The sequence below is a fragment of the Notolepis coatsorum genome, assembly GCF_963971535.1.
Source record: "Notolepis coatsorum genome assembly, chromosome: 3".
Taxonomy (NCBI): Eukaryota; Metazoa; Chordata; class Actinopteri; order Aulopiformes; family Paralepididae; genus Notolepis; species Notolepis coatsorum.
This window is the reverse complement of record NC_140167.1, coordinates 118,011,073-118,031,043: the sequence shown is the minus strand read 5'-3', so window position 1 is coordinate 118,031,043 and position 19,971 is coordinate 118,011,073. Positions and strand designations below refer to the sequence as shown.

General features: G+C 41.8%; 1 protein-coding gene across 1 annotated transcript; it reads right to left on the bottom strand.

Moving 5' to 3' along the window:
• Positions 1–231: 231 nt before the first annotated feature.
• LOC311225969 (uncharacterized protein) lies at positions 232–9,765 on the bottom strand (the record flags this gene model as incomplete). The annotated part of the gene is made up of 8 exons (XM_084311355.1): positions 232–539; positions 675–732; positions 1,655–1,727; positions 6,561–6,601; positions 6,741–6,888; positions 8,014–8,207; positions 8,482–8,610; positions 9,682–9,765. The coding sequence occupies 8 exons, from the start codon at positions 9,763–9,765 to the stop codon at positions 232–234; spliced, it is 1,035 nt and encodes a 344-aa protein (XP_084167481.1).
• Positions 9,766–19,971: the final 10,206 nt, after the last annotated feature.

Below are 19,971 nucleotides of genomic sequence, written 5' to 3'. Positions count from 1 at the left end.
TTTTTTTAAATGGCTAAAAGTGATTTTGTAATTTTGCAACCGTGGGTCTCACAAGGTACTTTTAACCCTGTGAGGCCCAAATAAAAAAGACATTAGCAACTTCAGAGGCCAGAGGGTGAGACCTATAAACACATGAAGGGTGCCGTGATATATGGTGTGGCTCTTTGTGGTACCACAGTAATTTTTGTGGCTCTTAGTCTCTGACTGGTTGGCCACCCCTGAAATAGGCTCTCAATGCTGAGAATGTCTCCTTGTAATGTCAATCAGGCTTTTGAGCCCAGATTTAAACGGCTCTGGCTGATTGTTTACAGCATTGTCCAACAGTATGGTCACATCAGGGTACTGCAGAGCAAATTCTCTCTGTGCAGCTTCCTGGTCCTGTGAACTCTGAAAAGGGTTGGTGCCGAAGTGAGAAACCCGTGTCAGCGATCCAACCTCTTGCTCATACCAGTCTGCAGCCACTGATGCATCTGGCAAAAGGTCTGTGGACACTCGTTTTGGGCATCCCTCTCCGGCCAAGTACCTGGGGATCCCCTTTCCTAAAATAAGTTGAGCAAAAAATTATCCATTGCTCTAACTATGAAGGTTAAACAACGGTTTTCTTGTTTAAATAAAATGTATCAGAAATCAGACTATATCACACCTTTGCTTGAGAGACAAACTATAACACAAACCTGGAATCCTGTGTGCATTCCATGCTTGAACCACACGATCAACTCCGAGCTTGGCCAACTGGCATGTCAGGTTTGACACGCAGAATTTTGTGAGGGGGTGACCAGATGCAAAAAGTCCAAAAGTGGGACAACAGTAAGATTTTGGTGGGACAAAGTGGGACAACAGTAAGATTTTGGTGGGACAAAGTGGGACAGATAGATAATGTAATTTTTTTTTATTAGAATAACTGAGTCTGGCAAAATGACAGGAGCTAGTTTCATACCACAGTCGGCTGACCTGTATGAATGGGAGTGTTGTACTGTGTGATAGACACTTGTTATCTCAGCTGTAGTGACCTTGTCCGTCTGGCTATCATTGTTTGGTTTAAAAAGAAACTTATCCATAGATCTGGATGTTTCTTTTTGGTGAACCACTTTCAAGTGAGACTCACGTCCACTGTGGCGCTTCAAGTCGTATTCTCCTCCATGCGCAATTGAAAACGAACTATGACACAAAACACAGAAAGCCTGCTGCGGATTGCCTGCCATCTGCCTCACCCAGTCATGTGTCGTTTGCCAGTCTTGGTTGTAACTGCAGGTCTGTTTCTTTTTACTGCTTTCCATCTTGAACTAGTTCGCTTGTAATGTTGTTGTGTTTTTTTTGACCAATCAGATTTGCGATATGAGGTAGCGTCACAAGTTCAACTCTCACGAGCAGAGCAGTGCGCTAAATTACTATAACCAATCAGATCTGCGATATGAGGTAGCGTCACGACTCAGTCACGTCACAAGCAGGCAAGCAGCGCGCTAAAGTACTATAACCAATCAGAGCAATGTGTGTGGACAAGAGGCGGGTTGCTACGTTTACTGTCTGTAGGGAGGGGCTTTTAGACGCATGTTTTTTTTGGCTTCGAAAAGAGGGACATCCTCTCAATATGAGGGACGCGGGACATTTGGTCAAATGGTGGGACAGTACAACCAAAAGGGGGACACCTGGTCACCCTACTGGCCTCCATATCCAGCTCCTCCTGATCCACCAGATGGACCAAAGCCACTTTCAATGGGTAGTTAACCCTGTTGTAGGCGCCGTAATGGAGGTCTCTTTATTATGATTCAGTATTCTAGTTTTGTTGTATTATTAGTTGTACTGTCACTTTAGGTGGTGGGCGTGCTCACGGGGGTGTGGCGCTAATGGGAGCGTCTTATGGAATTTCATTCCCTTTTCACGTTGACAGTTCACAGAGGTTGACAGCTCACGGAGAGAGGGGGTGAGAGTTAGGAGAGCATATTATCTTTTGACCGCAATAACGCAATACCGCAAAGTGCAATTCGTATTTTGTTTGTCTCATGATGAAGCGAAAGAATAAATGCCTTAAAAGTATTTCCTGGACGTGGAACGGAGTTATTTCATGTCGCGCGTCAATTGTTTGAACTCCATCGCTCAGCCCCTCGGCAGGTCTGTCTATTACAGTATACTGCCGCAACATAGTCAAAAGATATTTAAGCAAGCAAACAAAAGCGTTGATAAGAAGGAAATCAACAATATTGACATTACGGATTCCTCGAGTTGCCTCGGGGCGCTGATCTTGAGGGCATCACTGAGACGCTCGGATCATCGCTGCATTGGAGGAGCGCGCCATCACTTCTGAATGCCTGACACGCAGACCAGCAATAAGAAGCTAAGTAAATTGTTTTATTCAACTGTGAAGCCTTTCGTGTTAAAGAACACAGTGTGAATTAGTTACTTTGCTCGTCCATTGGGGATCGGTTTGTTGACTGGCTGCGTCGTCTTGCGCTCATGGACGTTGCGCGGCCTAAGCGGCAGCTAATTGATTGATGGATTGATTGTTCATTTAAAGAGGACTGTGGATTATTGAATAATTGCACCTGAGCACATTGAAAAATGGCATCGGGAGGATCAATTGTTGATACTAATGGCTCATCAAAAACGGATGGGAAGAAAAGAGAAATTAAACTCACTGCCAAAGGCATGGCCTATAAATTGGAGACACTTCATAGTGAACGTCACGCAAATGTTCGCAAAATGAAAGGTCTTATGAAGGTATTAAAGCAGCTTATGGACGATAATGACAATGCTTCACAGGTGCAGTCTGAATTGGACAATTTGAACCAAATGGTTGAAGATACCACTCTGTTACACAAATCTGTAATCTCTTTAATTTCTGAAGAGGAACATGAAAAACAAAACGAATGGTTTGAAACAATATTAAAATGCAAAAAGGGATTCACGGATGATGTAAGGCAGTGGCTTTCTGAAACTGGGAGACAAAAATACAGTACAAGTGCCAATGTTTGTGTACATGATTCCCCCATACCTGATGAACACTGTGATGTAATTAAAGCTGATGATGATGAAATCAAACCAAGTGACAGTGTGTCAAATTCTGGAAGCAGAGGTTCAGCCTATCGAAGCTCTGCTGGGCCTAGGTCTAACATCTCAACCACGTCTTCCGCACGCAAAGCTGAATCTGACATGGCCGCTCTAATTGCAAAACAAAGGCTATTAAAAGATAAGCACGCAATAGAGCAAGAGGAAGAAGAAGAAGAGGAGCTGCTAAGGAAGAAAAGGGTACAATTAAGAACGCAGGAAGAAGAGCAAGAGGAACAGCTAAGGAAGCAAAAGGAGCAAAGAAGGAAAGAGGAAGAAGAGCAAGAGGAACAGCTAAGGAAGAAAAAGGAGGAACTAAGAAAGAAGAAGGAGCAACTTGAACTTGACATGGAAATAGCCTCAGCAGCGGCTAAAGTCAATGTGCTAAGAGGCTCTGCAGGATCTCGTATTTCAACTAATATGTCTGTTGTATCTGATGGCATGAGCTCTTATTTCCGAAGAGGACAAAGGAATGTTCAGACACTCAGTACTGAAGCACAAACCGCTACAACCACAGATCAGAATCTACAACCACAACCCGAATTGTCAAGACACACAGGGGTCAAGGGACAAAGGACGTTACAGTGCCCTCAAGCACAGCCACGGATTCAGCACCAAAGAGTTCACCCTGCACCACAACAAGCAATCAGCAGCAGCAACATAATCACTGTTTTAGAGAAACAGAATGAAATGCGTGGCCATAGAGCTAGATTTCCTGACATTGTTGACTTCGTTGAACGACAGGTGAAAATTGCAAGTGATCCAGTGTTTGGCAATATACAGGACACACCATCAGCAGCAGCACCTAAGGATGTGAGGAAGTCCAGCAATCAACCATATACAAGGGCAAAGGAAAGTAGCTATGCTACCACCACTGCAACAATTGAAAGGAAAGAGGAACCTGGAACAAAGATGGAGAGAAGCTCATCTAGTACAACGACTTGTTGGTTTTGCGGAGGTGGACACACATTGGATATGTGCTCTCTATTGGAAAGGAGGGTGCATAGCGAGAAGATTGGCTTCTTGAAGAATCATAATGTGTGTTTTGGCTGTTTGTGCATTGGGCACTTGAGTAAAGAATGTAGGCAACGCCTCTATTGCAAAATATGCAATCTCAGGCACCCTAGCGTACTTCACATGTACCACAAGGAGGAGGGAACAGATCAAAGGCCAGCCAAAAGAGAATCGGAGACAGCAGTGGGCAGTGCTCCGATCTCTGTACAATCCAGTGGTCTTACAGGGGCCGGTGAGCAGGACTGTACACTCTCTATAGTACCAGTACAGGTCAAATCTAAAAAAGGACATGTTACAATGACTACCTATGCCTTCCTGGATCCCGGTAGCTCAGCATCTTTCTGCACTGAGCGGCTGATGAGCAAGCTGAACGTCACCGGAAGAAGAACAAGTATTCTCCTTAGGACTATGGGCCAGGAGAAAGTGGTTGAAAGCCACATTATTTCAGACTTGGAAGTGGCTGCGTTAGATGGTGACTGGTTTTATGAACTCCCTGACATTTACACACAGGAAAGCATGCCAGTCCACAGAGGCAACATTCCGAGACAGAAAGACCTTCGAAGATGGCCTCACTTGGAACATGTTTACATTTCTGAGATTGACTCTGGGATTGACCTGTTGATAGGAGCCAACGTTCCCAAGGCATTGGAGCCTTGGCGAGTTATACTGAGTGTGGACGAGGGTCCATACGCAGTCAAAACTGTGTTGGGTTGGACTGTGAACGGACCTCTCGGAAGAAAATTGGACAACCAGAATCGTCCAAAGAACGGGAGTTTGGCAAGAGACAAATCAAACCTAGCAGAGGACAGACAAGCTGCCACTTCAGAGAAAGAACTACAAGAGGATTTGAACCGAAAATTGGAAAAGAAAGAAGAGCGAACAGACGATTCTGTTGCTTCCAAGAGAGCGAGGCGGCGTGACAGAAACGTAGACAATAACATTAAGTTTGAAAGCAACAATTCTGAGGACCATCACATGGATTTCAAGCCTGTGTCCCAGGAAAAATCGAAGGACAACATCGATACAGGAAAGAAATTCAGAGCTAAAAGAGAATCAAAGAAGGAAGCACTGGCGAGTCCAAAATCGAAATGGCCAGTTGAAGATTCATACACAACTGACTCTAGGGACAAAGCAAACGATGACACTACTTCTGAAATGCCCCGTGGCTATAAGAGCCAAATTAAAACGAAGAGATGTCCAAGGAAGAGGAAGCGGTGCCGGCTCAAAGACAAAAGGTTTGCCTTCAACAGGAAAGAGAGGTGAAAAGAATAGAGAGCCGTGAGAACGTCAGAAAATGAACTTCATCAGGAAGCGGAAGAGCCATGAGGACATCAGATGTTCATATTCATTGAACCCCATAGACTGACACATAGATACACACCCATAGACTGACACATAGACATACACCCATAGACTGATACATAGATATACACCCATAGACTGATACATAGACATACACCCATAGACTGATACATAGATACACACCCATAGACTGACACATAGACATACACCCATAGACTGATACATAGATATACACCCATAGACTGATACATAGACATACACCCATAGACTGATACATAGATATACACCCATAGACTGATACATAGACATACACCCATAGACTGATACATGGAGATATACACCCATAGACTGATACATGGAGATATACACTCATAAACTGACTTTGCCACTTTGGATTACAGTTTTTTGTTTTTTCTGACTTGACTGACCTAGCGATCATAAAGATCCCTCCTTAAGGCTATGTGCTAGTAACCTCTGGCCCTAGGATACGATTAAGAAAGAAGAAAAGGACATTTGCGAGAAAATTATAAAAAAAAATCAAAAAAAAAAAAACTTGTCAATAATTGTGCCTTATATTTAATGTTTTTCTTGTATGCTCCTACATAATTTACAATTGTGTAGTTATTACATGTGAATAATTAGGGGCCGGTAACGAAAGAAGCTATTGTTTGAGTAATTAGGGGCCGGTAACGAAAAATAACTATTGTTTGAATAATTTAATGTTTTTTCTTGTAGGCACCTACATATTTTACAATTGTGTAATTATTATATTTGAATAATTAGGGGCCGGTATGTAGGCGCCGTAATGGAGGTCTCTTTATTATGATTCAGTATTCTAGTTTTGTTGTATTATTAGTTGTACTGTCACTTTAGGTGGTGGGCGTGCTCACGGGGGTGTGGCGCTAATGGGAGCGTCTTATGGAATTTCATTCACCTTTTCACGTTGACAGTTCACAGAGGTTGACAGCTCACGGAGAGAGGGGGTGAGAGTTAGGAGAGCATATTATCTTTTGACCGCAATAACGCAATACCGCAAAGTGCAATTCGTATTTTGTTTGTCTCATGATGAAGCGAAAGAATAAATGCCTTAAAAGTATTTCCTGGACGTGGAACGGAGTTATTTCATGTCGCGCGTCAATTGTTTGAACTCCATCGCTCAGCCCCTCGGCAGGTCTGTCTATTACAGTATACTGCCGCAACACCTGTTGTTGATCTCTGGCCAGATCCGTTCAATGGTGTGATTCTGTTATTGTAAAATATAGAAGACATTTTCAGAATCTTTTTCCAGATTAACTATATTGTATATATATATATATATATATATATATATATTGTATTGTATTGTATTGTAGTATTAAGTCTTGTTCTAATTTCTTACGCACCTTTGTTGATGGTGTTTGCCTATATGGTGGCCTCTCTGTGTTGTGCCGGTGGCTGGCCAACTTCTCCTGCATGTAAAGAGTTAAATAAAACTCTTTCCCATGGTCCACTCTGACCTGGTCCCATATGCCATGCTCCATTACCGCACTTCTGCAAGAAAACAGAATAACATTGGCAAGTTGGAAACAAATTATAGTGGCTCTTGTGTTGTCAGGTAGTGAGGAGATCCGAGTTTTCACTTGCTGTGAAAGGGGACATATTGTAGGAAGGGAGATATCCTTTTTTTGGGTATTATTATAAAGCAGGTCTAGGTAGGTAGTAGGTGGTGCCATATAAATACTGTGAAAGTATCAAAACGCTCAGTCCACAGAGAAATGCACACAGCCAAATTCAGAAACTGTGCCTTTAAACGAGCCGTTTGGCCTTTGTGGATAATTTCCACAAGGTGGACAGAGTTATTCAGACAAGAGTATACTTTGGTGTTTTGGGTACAGGGAGTCAGGGACAAAGGTGTTTTAAACAGGGATGCGTTCTTCATGGGACGGGGTTGCACTCCGTGCACCCAAAGATTTGAGCAAAAGCGCATGCACGGATTTGCACGGCACGTGCATGCACACAGGAATGCGCTGCACTCGCCAACTCGCTATAAGTACCCACCTTGGCTACTTTGCATATCAATAGCGCCGGTCGTCAGGTGTGTTAAATACGTTCTCAGATACATTCACACTAGGGATGCTCGATGTTGGCTTTTTTACCGATACCGATATTGTCCAACTCTTAATTTCCGATACCGATATCAACCGATACCGATATATGCAGGGTTTCCCCCCCCCCAAAAAATGGAATAATTTCAGGTAATTAACATTACATATCTCTTGTTGTGGAATTAACACAACATTATGCATACTTTTGACAATAAATAAAATCAGAATTTGTTCTTACTTGCTTGCCTGGGTAAATAAAGCGTATAGAAATGTAAAAAAAAAAAAAAAATATATATATATATATATATATATTTTTTTTTGAAAACAGATACCGATATCACATTTTAATGCCGATATCGGCCGATAATATCGGACATCCCTAATTCACACCTATGAAATGTGTTACATTCCATTCGTAGAGGCAATTAGGCACCATCTTTAGTCTGTGCTTAAGCGAGGGAACATTTATGCGCATGCGCGGGAACGTGCGTGCACGTGGCGTCATTAGCGTGCGTGCAATCAGAGTTGATATGAGGAACGCACCTCTGGTTTTAAATGACCTGTTCATTACCTGTAAACATCAGTGTATATGGTAAGGTTGTTTTTAACAGGCATAGTGGATCGTCCAACAATTTTGCTGGAGAAGCCATCAATCGCCAGCACATGGGTCACGCCAAACATCACCAGTTTCTCATTTTGGTCCATGTAGATCTTGTGACCCACATAGGCTGCAGTATATCGAACCGGATTGAGGTTCCTGGCTCCCTTAAAGACAGACAAAAAAGAACAGCATACTCAAACCATACTCAAAGTTCAAAGTTGAGAAAACAGCTAAAGCATGAAGTGGGGCTGCTTGTCTAGGTGTAACCACCTGTAGCAACTATATAGAAAAAACCCTATAGAAACCACCTGTCAGCCTAGCAACCACATAATAACATCCTAGCAAAAAAAAATCCTTTTTAAAAGTTCCTCCAACTAGCTCTCAAATGTGGGAAAAATATAATAATTAGGCTATACATTTGATAAAAAAAAAACCTACCCTGCATCGTTCCCGATGATATGGTGGATGAATGTTGCGCAACGCATGTCCCACACGACCCTCTGATGCACAGGCTCCCGCGGCTGCAAGATAGCCAGTCATCATCTTCCTGCCATAGGTAGGACCAGTCTTAAGGTAAAGATAAAATGTAATTAAATTGATTGAAAACTTTATTAACAGATTGCAGAATGAATGGGTACAATACGGCTCAATACAAAACTGCTAAGAGGATGCAGACCAGAAAAAGACTTTTGAGAGTTTTTATTCTTACTTGCAGTGTGGACAAATATAAGCATACTGTAACCTCTGTTTAAACTGGAACTTAAACACAGGATAAGTGCTACAAAATAAAACCCAAAAAGTGACTCAATATAACTGAAAACAAAACAAACGCGCACGGTTAAAAGACAGTGTGGCTTCCGGGCGGCTACGTGGCGTAGTGGGCAAGGCGCTCGCCACGAATGACGGAGACGCTGGGCTTGCCTGTTCGAGCCCAGCGCTCCACATTGCTTTCAGTTTAGCTGGTCGATGGGTGGGGATCGGGCGTTGTGGACAGCGACTCCTACAGGTCGGTTGGTGCGCCTGCGCAGTAGAATCAGGAAGTGTCGGGGGCGCGTGTTGCTTAATAACAGCGGAACAGTGCAAAAATGCTTCAGCTTTCGTCACCGCACGCCACTACGGTAAAGCGCCTTTCTTTTCACGCCGCTTAGACAAATGCTATGGCATTTCCGCGTACATTGCAACGAATCACTTGGAACCTCGGCTGTCTTTAACTATGAGTGAACACAACTGTCTTTAACTATGAGTGAACACAACGCAACATTGTAACGTTAACGTGTAATTTACTATGGAATATCAGAAGAAACTACTCAACCTCGGCTGTCTTTAACTAAACAGTGTTGTGAACACAACACATTGTAACGTTAACGTGTACTTTACTATGGAATATCAGAAGAAACTACTCAACCTCGGCTGTCTTTAACTATGAATGAACACAACACACTAACTTAGTCCACATTGCAGCCGGCTTGTGGGAGGCAAGAAACAGCGTTCGTGACAGGGGACTGAGGGGAGGGTTGAATTGGATGATACAAAATTGGGATGGGAGAAAAATATAGAAAAATTGGAGAAAAAGTGGATAAAAAAAAAAGACAGTGTGGCTTCCCTGTGATAATTACCCAATTCCCTCCCGCTGCACACCTGTGAACACATACAGGCTCTGCCTGAGCACATCTGAGCCCCGCCTCCTGTGCCCACTGCCAGATAATTGGTCAACACCTTCATGGTAACAGTGCCTTCATTCAATAAAGTAACTGCAGAAAATCATTAAATTGGCTACAACATAGCCTATAAACAAGTAAGCGATAGTTTACACACTGTAACTAGCCCCTTTCGTGACCTTGTTGGCGTGCATCAAGTTAAGTAACGTTCTCCCGTAGCTCGAGCATAGCAGCTGCCATCTGACAGAAACATGTTTCAGGTTGTGTCATCAAGCTAGTTCTGTACATTTTCATAACCCCTCCCCAGATACGAATAGGTTATTTAATTTCGGTGTCCTATTTTGATATGTTTGGCGGTTCAGTTTATTTACGTTGTTAATTTATAGTAGCTTAACTTTCGAATGAGTGAGAAACATGTCTGTTCACCCAGGTTGAAATTGCGACTGAGAAAGCGCTTATAGAAAATGTCTAATATGTTCCACATAAACCTGGAAATAATCTGAACGTTTCAGGATTCGGAAACATTTAAAAACACAAGAAGTTATGACAAGTAAATAGAAGAATAAATAGATGGGCTTTCTCTGTGTCTGTCGTTTCTCGAATTTCAATATACAATGTAACAATATAACCAGCGTAGACCCATGTTCACGTAAAACTTAACTGTAGCCTACACTGTAAGAAATAAAAGCTGCAAGAAAACGGTAAATGTCTGGCATCAATGGTTTCCAAATACTTCTGGTCAAATTACAGTAAAATCAAATACATTTACAGATTACAACCTTTATTTAATGGTTAATATTTTGATAAAAGGTCATTTACTGTATGTTTATGGTATTTACACTTAAAGTAGAACAACAAAGGTAATCTGTAAAATAATACAGTGAATTTCCTGTGAAAAAACATTTATTTTTACAGTGTACCTCTTGTATTGCAGTGAAGACGGCGGCTTCTACTTGATGGTCCTTCATTCGCTGTCGTTGTATGCCATGTTCTGTACAAAAACGGCGAATATTTGCGATGGAAGCTCCTCTTTGCAACCCACATTCAAATACCAAGTGGTTCCGTATATTTTCATCGCTATAGCCACTTTTAACCATGTTCTCTATAACCGCCAAGTATGGTAACAGGCTGGAGTCCATAATGATCAGTTCAAACCAGTGACCGTTAGAGAGATTATTTAAAAGTGGGAGAGATCTTTTTATAGGGCTTTGGTTCAAACTGTGGCGCCAATGGGTTGGCGCGCAAAGAAAACCGAACATATTACGGAAGCCGAAATGAGTCTTTGATTGATTGATTGATTGATTGATTGATTGATTGAAAACTTCTTGAAAACTGATCTATTTATTCTTGATTTGAAATCTTTATTTCGAACATGTAAATAAATACAAACAATATAAAATCTAAACAAATCATTGATCTCAAGAAATTAAATGAAAAAATAAATAAATAAACAAAAGCAAAACATAACTCAATTTACATGTTCGAAAAGGAACACATACACTTATTTATTTACCTCATTTAGTTTTAGCATTTTGTATATTGTATATTTTTGTATAGTGTTTGGTCCTTATTCTTTAACTCTTTACTGTATGAAGCACAATTTCAGGAGGGTCATAGAGAACCAAGCATTTCACTATAATTTACCTTATATGTGACAAATAAATAAAACTTGAAAACGGATTCTACCACCGTGGAGACAGGCGATAAGATTTTTTCTTCTTCTCGCCTGTCTCCATGGTGAACGTATACCAGAAAACGGTAGAAATACTTGATGAATTTAATGGAGATTTGATTTAATAACAGCTAAATTATATCAAAACATCCATTTACAAACTCTCATCCATTTACAAACTCTTACAAACTCTCTTACATGCTTGCACCTCATGGTACCAAAGCACCTCAAAGGCGCTAAAAACTAAATTACAAACATGCACAAAACAAACTGGTCAGACAGCTTAACCTTACTCCTAGAACCCACCTCACCCCTGCCCACTTTGACAACCTAGGATGGCTTAGAGTAGACGACAGAGTACAGCAACTTGCAATGGGCCTGGTCTACAAGATACACTACACGACCAAGGTACCCATGTACATGTCAAAATACTTCCCAAAGGTCAGTGAATACCACGATCACAACACCAGAGGGAGCTCCACAAATCATGTTAAACCCAGATTCGGCTCAAACAAGGGACTAAACACGTTTTGCAATTATGCCACATCAATGTGGAACGCCCTACCCAAAGCTGTAAAGGAATGTGAATCACTACCCACTTTCAAAACCACTCTCAAGGAACACCTACGGGAGACTGCAATTCGAAACTGGCCCCTGTAAATGTCCTAACCCAACCCCCTCCAATGTACAGTAATTTACCTAGTATGGTGTTGTCAATATTCCAATGTACAGTTTTGCTTGTTTGTACAGTGTTTCCCCCCTTCTGTGGTAGACACTACAGAAGGTTAACCATTTCACTACCACATCAAAAAAAGAAGGTTAACCATCTGTAGTGTGGTAGTGAAAGGGTTAACTTTTTTTTTTTTTTTTTATCTACTTTTTCTCCTCCTTTTTCTGTGATTTTTCTCCCGATCCCAATTTACCTCTCGTGCCAATTCTCCCTCCCCTGTCCTGATCGTTGCTCGCATATGCCCCCCACTGGCCGGTTGTAGGGAGGATAGAAGCCTTGCATCACATGTCCCCTCCGATACATGTGGAGGCAGCCTGTCACATCTTTTCACCTGCCAGCGCGGACTCTCATTGGCGAGGAGTAACGTGTAGGAGGCTCACACTGCCCCCGCCATTTTCCTGACTTTGCTGTGCAGGCACCCCAACCGACCTGTAGGAGTCGCTGTTCACAACGACCAGACTACCACCCTTCGACTTCCCACCCGCTAACTCTGCCAATTGAGTTAGTATGACGGACGGCCCAAGCCGGAGGCAACGCAGACAGCCGGATTCGAACCCGGTGTCTCTTGCGTTGGTGACGAGCGCAATGTCCGCTGCGCCACCAAGCCGCCTAAAGGGTTAACCTTCTGTAGTGTGGTTGTGAAAGGGTTAACCCCTTTTGTCGTGTGGCAGTGAAATGGTTAACATTCTGTATTCTCGCGGTGAAAGGGTTAACCATTTGGTAGTGTGGTAGTGAAAGGCTTAAAAGGCACCATGGCCTGCCATGAACACTGATACCCACGCCTTCGTGTCCGCCTGCACCATGTGTGCCCGTGGGAAGTCGTCTCATCTACCACCCACTGGTCTGCTCAGATTGTCCTCTGGCTGTCCCTAGTCACACATTGCCCCTTGCCCTCGATGCTATACTGGAAAATCCCACCCCACCCCCTCTATGAGGAGCTAGCCAGGATGAGCATTATCCCCCCATGACACACCACAAACCGCCTTGGCCAGTATTTCGTGCCATGGTAGCCATCAGGCTCCACAACCGTGGGCACCGACTGCTGCCAATTGCTGGAGAGCTAACGGCTGCATGGTGACCTCGAGAACTGTTAGGACTATCTGACGCTTAGTAATAAACACTGCACGGACTCTGGTGTAGTGTGTTACTCCGGTTTGGACCATGTAGGCCATCATCACTATCACTACTGTCTGATTGAATCCTGCCACTCACTACTGTTATTACTATTATCATTACTACTTGCACTTTGTTCTATGTTCTATTATTATTATTACTACCTAACCCACCTGTAACCCCCCCCCCCCATCTTTGCGTGGATGCGTGTCTGTAATTTGCACATCTTGAGAACCATTCATCTGATTGAATTCATGCTTGGTGGGTGTATTAAGTGCAAGGTTGAATTTGGTGCCATTTGGCCAGATGGTGGCACTACAGTGTGTGTCTGTCCTTCGCATATCTCGAGAACCATCCATCCATATATATATATGTGTTTTTTTAGTTTTTGGATGTGTGTGAGATTATGTCCAAAATAAATCAGCATTGTTTTTTGGTGAAGTGCCCCTTTAAATGATTTGTGTGCTTGCCTACTTGAGTACTTATTCCATTCATTTGAGAATCTCAGTCTTCCTTTTACATTATAGTGTTATATTTATAATTATACATTATATTTGACTAAAACAGAATCCTGGTAAAAACACACGTATGAACTCTGTGATTGTAACATTCAATGTATGTGCAAACCATGACATAGGCCACTGTTATATTACCTTATTATTACATGGCGTTTTAACATTCGCCAAAATGCTTGATTGCGCTCTGGCCGTATCAGCGGTCATTTTTGCGCGTTGCCCATGGCAGCGGTCAGTTATCAAGAAATAATTGACCGCTGTCAGGGGCAACCAAGCGCTATTGACCAATCACAATCAAGCATTTTGGCGAATGTTAAAACGCCATGTAATAAATGTTCTTATTGTCTACTCTAGTTCATTGACTCAGTTCTTAAGGGCGAACACCAGGCAACAGTTTTTAATTGTAATTGCTGTACTTTGTGGCTCTAAATTTTTTATTTAGGTTGGTAATGTTTATAAACACTCACTGTAGTAAGACAGACTTATAAGCTAATTTCCAATGTCTGTGAATAAACGCCACATTTTTAAGATAAAAAGGATCACGGATTGGAACTTTATTGTGATATGCTTGTGCCTTGGGTATGAAGAAAATCAAAGAAGTGTGGTTTATTGTTGATACTGCGTGCAACCCCAGTCTGATTTCAATAACGCACGCATAATTAAACATCATAAATATTTGAAACATTTGAAACCTTCAAAAACGTGAACCAGTGATTTCCGATACATTTTATTTAAACGAGAAAACCGTTGTTTAACCTTAGTTAAACATTATTACAATGCATGCACTGAGGGCAACCTTATAGAATTATTCTTGAAAACATAGAAACATTGTAAAAGGCTGAATGACATAAACAATCTCGTATCTCTCTATCTTTCTCTCCATCTCTGTTTGTCTCTCTCAAAAGGAGCATCTCAGTAGGGAGGGTGGAGGGTGGACTCCTTGTTTGTGGAGACACCCTCTATGTTCAATTTGACGAGAGGGAGGCAAATGTGGCCACTATGGCCCTAAAGGTCCAGCAGGACCTGGGGGCAGAGGAGGAGGTGGTCCTCTGTGATGGACAGGGCAACCGCCTGGTGGAAGGGCCCGGGACAACTGGTATGTTGTAAAAACGTAATTCCTATACTATAGGGTATGGTAAACACTTAAAGGGTATGGCAACACTTTTTTTTGTTTTAAAGGTTATTATGTAGGGATCATTTAATATAGCCTGGCTGGCAGGAAGGGGTCCCTCTCTCTGTGGTCTTTCCCAAGATTTCTTCCCTTTATAAATGTTTTCTTCATTATGTGAATAAAGGGTGTTAGATCTGTGTTGTGCCTTTTATCAGAACCACATTAACCTTAAAAAATAATCTGTTAAAATTGACAAAAAGTACTGCACTTTAATTTTCTATTTTAACTCTATTATCTTCTCTTTAGGCGTAGCTTTTTGGAGGCAAAACGCCCGCAAAATAGTTGCCCTCCATCACAGCTCCCACAAGGAGCTGTTACAGAGCAGGAAGAGGAAGAGCACAAGGTAAAGCATGGTGTTTATCTAAGCCTCCACCTGTTTTTGAATGCAAGACTCAGTTCTTTCACCACAATAGGCTCTGAAGAATGACATTTAAATACACAAAAATAGTCTCATGTGTAATTTCAAGTCACTGAGCCCTTTTGAACACCACCTTACTAAGCGATGACGCAAGCAGCCCCCCCCCCCGCTAACACTGCCAATTGTGTTAGTAGGGATGACTGACAGCTGAATTCGATCCCAGAGTCTCTGCGGTGGTAGGAGAGTGCTTAGTCCACTGAGCTACCCAGCCGCCCAGACTTGCTTGAATTTTGGCAAGTGAAGCCAAGACTACATTGTCTCGCCTCACTTTTTGTATTTTTGTATACCCCCCCCAGTCGCATAGATGACGGAGCCCTGGAGAAGGTCCAGGAGCTGGTGCTGGCAGCAGGAGAGCTGCCAGCGATCAGGGACGCCCTGCGGGACCTGGGCCAGTACGCCCGGGCCAACAAGGTCAGCACACTGGCCCTGACAGACGATCAGGTGTCCAGTGTGCAGCTCACCTTCCAATGTATTATTTGCAGAGGCTAGTAACTTACCTTGATTCTCTACTAACAAACCATATTCAGACGTTTTAAATTGAAGTAATAATTGCATTACCCTCTTCAAACTGGCCAGTCCCATTAGTGGGTTCATCATTACAAATGCACACTGCTCTGACAAGCTTTGTTTAAAGCCATGCATGTTTGGTGTAAAGCTGCAGCCATAAAACAATGGCATTTTGGCTTTGAATATTTTACTGTGATGTGGCTTAAATGAAACTGCAACCAGCACTATATGCATGCAACACTATATGCATGTGACATTGTCCTACAATATGGAACAAGTGGTTTATAAAACTGGAGATACATAGGGATACAATGGAAATGCATGGGGAAATTGAGTTTAAGGGGTTATCCTCATATTCAAATGGAAATACCTACTGACTTTAGTCATAGAATTGTTATTATTACCATTATCATTACATAGCCTACTAATATAATAATTATATGATCTAAAATTGTTCTAATACATTTTTTTTATCTTGCAGATGTGATGGTGAACCCCGTGGTGGCACCATGCTGCCGAAGCCTCGTCGGGTGCCGGGTCTGTATGGCCCAATGGACGGCGAACACGCCGTATTGCCCTAAATGTAGGGATGGAACCTTCCCTGACAGAATGTTTGAGCTGACGGGGATGGAGGACGTCGTCAATGTGTTCAAGGACACAATACGGCATTAAATCAGCCAGGAAGGTTCCATCCCTGCATTTTTGTTTTTATTTTTTATTGATATTTTTCCCCCCTCCTTTTTCCTCAGTTTTTTTCCCATCCCAATGTTAGTCGTTATGCCAATTCCCAATCCCCTTCCTGGTCGCTGCGCACCTACCCCCCACAGTGGGTCTGGGAGAGTGGAGGCTATCACGTGATTCCTCCGACAAACGTGTAGCCAATGAACCGCTTCTTTTCACCTGGCAGCGCGGACTCTCACTGAGAGGGTGTAACGTGTGGAAGGATCACACTACCCCCCTTAGATCCTATCCTCGCTGAGCAGGCACCCCGACCAAACTGTAGGAGTCGCTGTTTTAGGTTTTTCTAATTTTTTTATATTCACCCTCTTATTTATTTTTTAGTACAGAGGGGTGTACAGGTATATTCCAAGTTAAGAGGTTTGATAGTTGCTGGGTCACCTCTTTCCAGAATATCTTAACTGGTGGGCAGTCCCTCCCAGTACATGTGCATAAATGTCCCCTCGTCCCCATTTGTACATAAGGAGCATTTAGAGTCTTGTATAAGACCCATTTTTTTCAGTCTTATAGGAGTCAAGTATGTCCTGTGAATATAGTTAAGATTGATTTGTTGATGGTCCGGGTTCCTTGATGTGAATCGAATATTTGCCCAGGCTGCTTGCCAATCAAAGTCGCTTTCCAGGTCTGGTATATCCCTCCTCCAGACAGAGTCTAGTTGGAGGGTTTCATACGAGGACGTTAGTAATTGATGATGAAAATCTGAAACAAAACCACTCGATGTCTCTCTTTCATAGAAGAATTTGTGGTATCTGTGGTGTTCAATTGGTATGTCTAATGGAACACAGTGAGACTTCAAACATAGCCGTAACTGTATGTAAAAAAGCCATGTGGACTTGGTGAGATTACATTTTTTGCATATTTCTCCATAACTACACAAACCCTGTTTGTATAAAAATATAATATGAGTGTATGCCTTGCTCTTCCCATATAGGGAATCTTATGGGTCGTTTTTCAATCAAGAGTGCATTGTTATTGAATAAGGGAGTATGATTGTGCCATTTATGTGGGTTAGGATATTTTTTGTGTGTTTCGCGCCATGTCCGGATCGCATGAGTGATTATGGGGCCAAATTTCCGTTCGCATTGCTTAATTGGTAATTTGGTGTATACTATGCCCTTCAGCTTATGTGGAGCTACTATATTTTCTTCTAAATTTCTCCATGATACTAATGCTTGGGGATCAAACCATGTTGTTAGTGGTCTTAAAGTGTACGCCTTAAAGTAGTGGTAGAAATCTGGAAATGCCATACCTCCGTCTGCTTTGTTTCTCTGTGCGGTGGATCTTTTTATACGTGGTGGTTTGTTATTCCAAATAAATTTGTATGTGGAGGATATTCACCCTCTTTATAGTGTTTTTGCCATTGAGCGTTTTTGCCATTTGCCAATATTCAATACATTTTTCAAATTTACATGTATTCTCTTCATTCTCTTCAAATGTTTTCATTATGACAGATCACTCTGTAAGTGTTTTCCAATGCAAAAAAGTCAGATCTTGGTGACACTACCTGAAAATTCTCAAGACAGCATTATACACTATTTGCACAGCCATTTGAAATCTAGTTACACATTACTGTACACATTGTAATATTCCCTCCTTGTTTTTTTTGTATTTTATTTTTTTATTATTTTTTAAACAAACATAAACAAAACATGACAACACACGATAAGATATACAAGCATTATTTGTCAGTGCACATCCAATGAAATCACATTTTAGTTAATTGTCTTATATAGGATATACCCTTAATACCTGTTATCTAAAAACCTACACACATATGCTCCAGCTCGTACCCCCCCCCCTTCCGGACCCCCCATTGGATAATCCATCCATTTTCCATCGCTCCTAACCAGACATTACCATTATATGCTAGCTTTTATTTTCTCCACCACTTCTAACCACAATGTCATTTTGGATTCATTGAGACCCAAAATTCTTGCTGTAGATATTTCTTGATAGATCACATCGAGATATGTAATAATCCAGACCTTTCGGCAATTTTTTTCCGGTTGGAACCATCGTGATGCTATCAGCTTTTTAGCCACTGTGATACCCGATAAAACCAATCTCTTTAGCTGTGGATGTACTGCCCACTCAAAAACATCATTCAGCAGTAGTACAGAGGGATGTACAGGTATATTCCAAGTTAAGAGGTTTGATAGTTGCTGGGTCACCTCTTTCCAGAATATCTTAACTGGTGGGCAGTCCCTCCCAGTACATGTGCATAAATGTCCCCTCGTCCCCATTTGTACATAAGGAGCATTTAGAGTCTTGTATAAGACCCATTTTTTTCAGTCTTATAGGAGTCAAGTATGTCCTGTGAATATAGTTAAGATTGATTTGTTGATGGTCCGGGTTCCTTGATGTGAATCGAATATTTGCCCAGGCTGCTTGCCAATCAAAGTCGCTTTCCAGGTCTGGTATATCCCTCCTCCAGACAGAGTCTAGTTGGAGGGTTTCATACGAGGACGTTAGTAATTGATGATGAAAATCTGAAACAAAACCACTCGATGTCTCTCTTTCATAGAAGAATTTGTGGTATCTGTGGTGTTCAATTGGTATGTCTAATGGAACACCGTGAGACTTCAAACATAGCCGTAACTGTATGTAAAAAAGCCATGTGGACTTGGTGAGATTACATTTTTTGCATATTTCTCCATAACTACACAAACCCTGTTTGTTAAAAATATCCCCTAATGAGTGTATGCCTTGCTCTTCCCATATAGGGAATCTTATGGGTCGTTTTTCAATCAAGAGTGCATTGTTATTGAATAAGGGAGTATGATTGTGCCATTTATGTGGGTTAGGATATTTTTTGTGTGTTTCGCGCCATGTCCGGATCGCATGAGTGATTATGGGGCCAAATTTCCGTTCGCATTGCTTAATTGGTAATTTGGTGTATACTATGCCCTTCAGCTTATGTGGAGCTACTATATTTTCTTCTAAATTTCTCCATGATACTAATGCTTGGGGATCAAACCATGTTGTTAGTGGTCTTAAAGTGTACGCCTTAAAGTAGTGGTAGAAATCTGGAAATGCCATACCTCCGTCTGCTTTGTTTCTCTGTGCGGTGGATCTTTTTATACGTGGTGGTTTGTTATTCCAAATAAATTTGTATGTGGAGGATATTCACCCTCTTTATAGTGTTTTTGCCATTGAGCGTTTTTGCCATTTGCCAATATTCAATAAATTTTTCAAATTTACATGTATTCTCTTCATTCTCTTCAAATGTTTTCATTATGACAGATCACTCTGTAAGTGTTTTCCAATGCAAAAAAGTCAGATCTTGGTGACACTACCTGAAAATTCTCAAGACAGCATTATACACTATTTGCACAGCCATTTGAAATCTAGTTACACATTACTGTACACATTGTAATATTCCCTCCTTGTTTTTTTTGTATTTTAT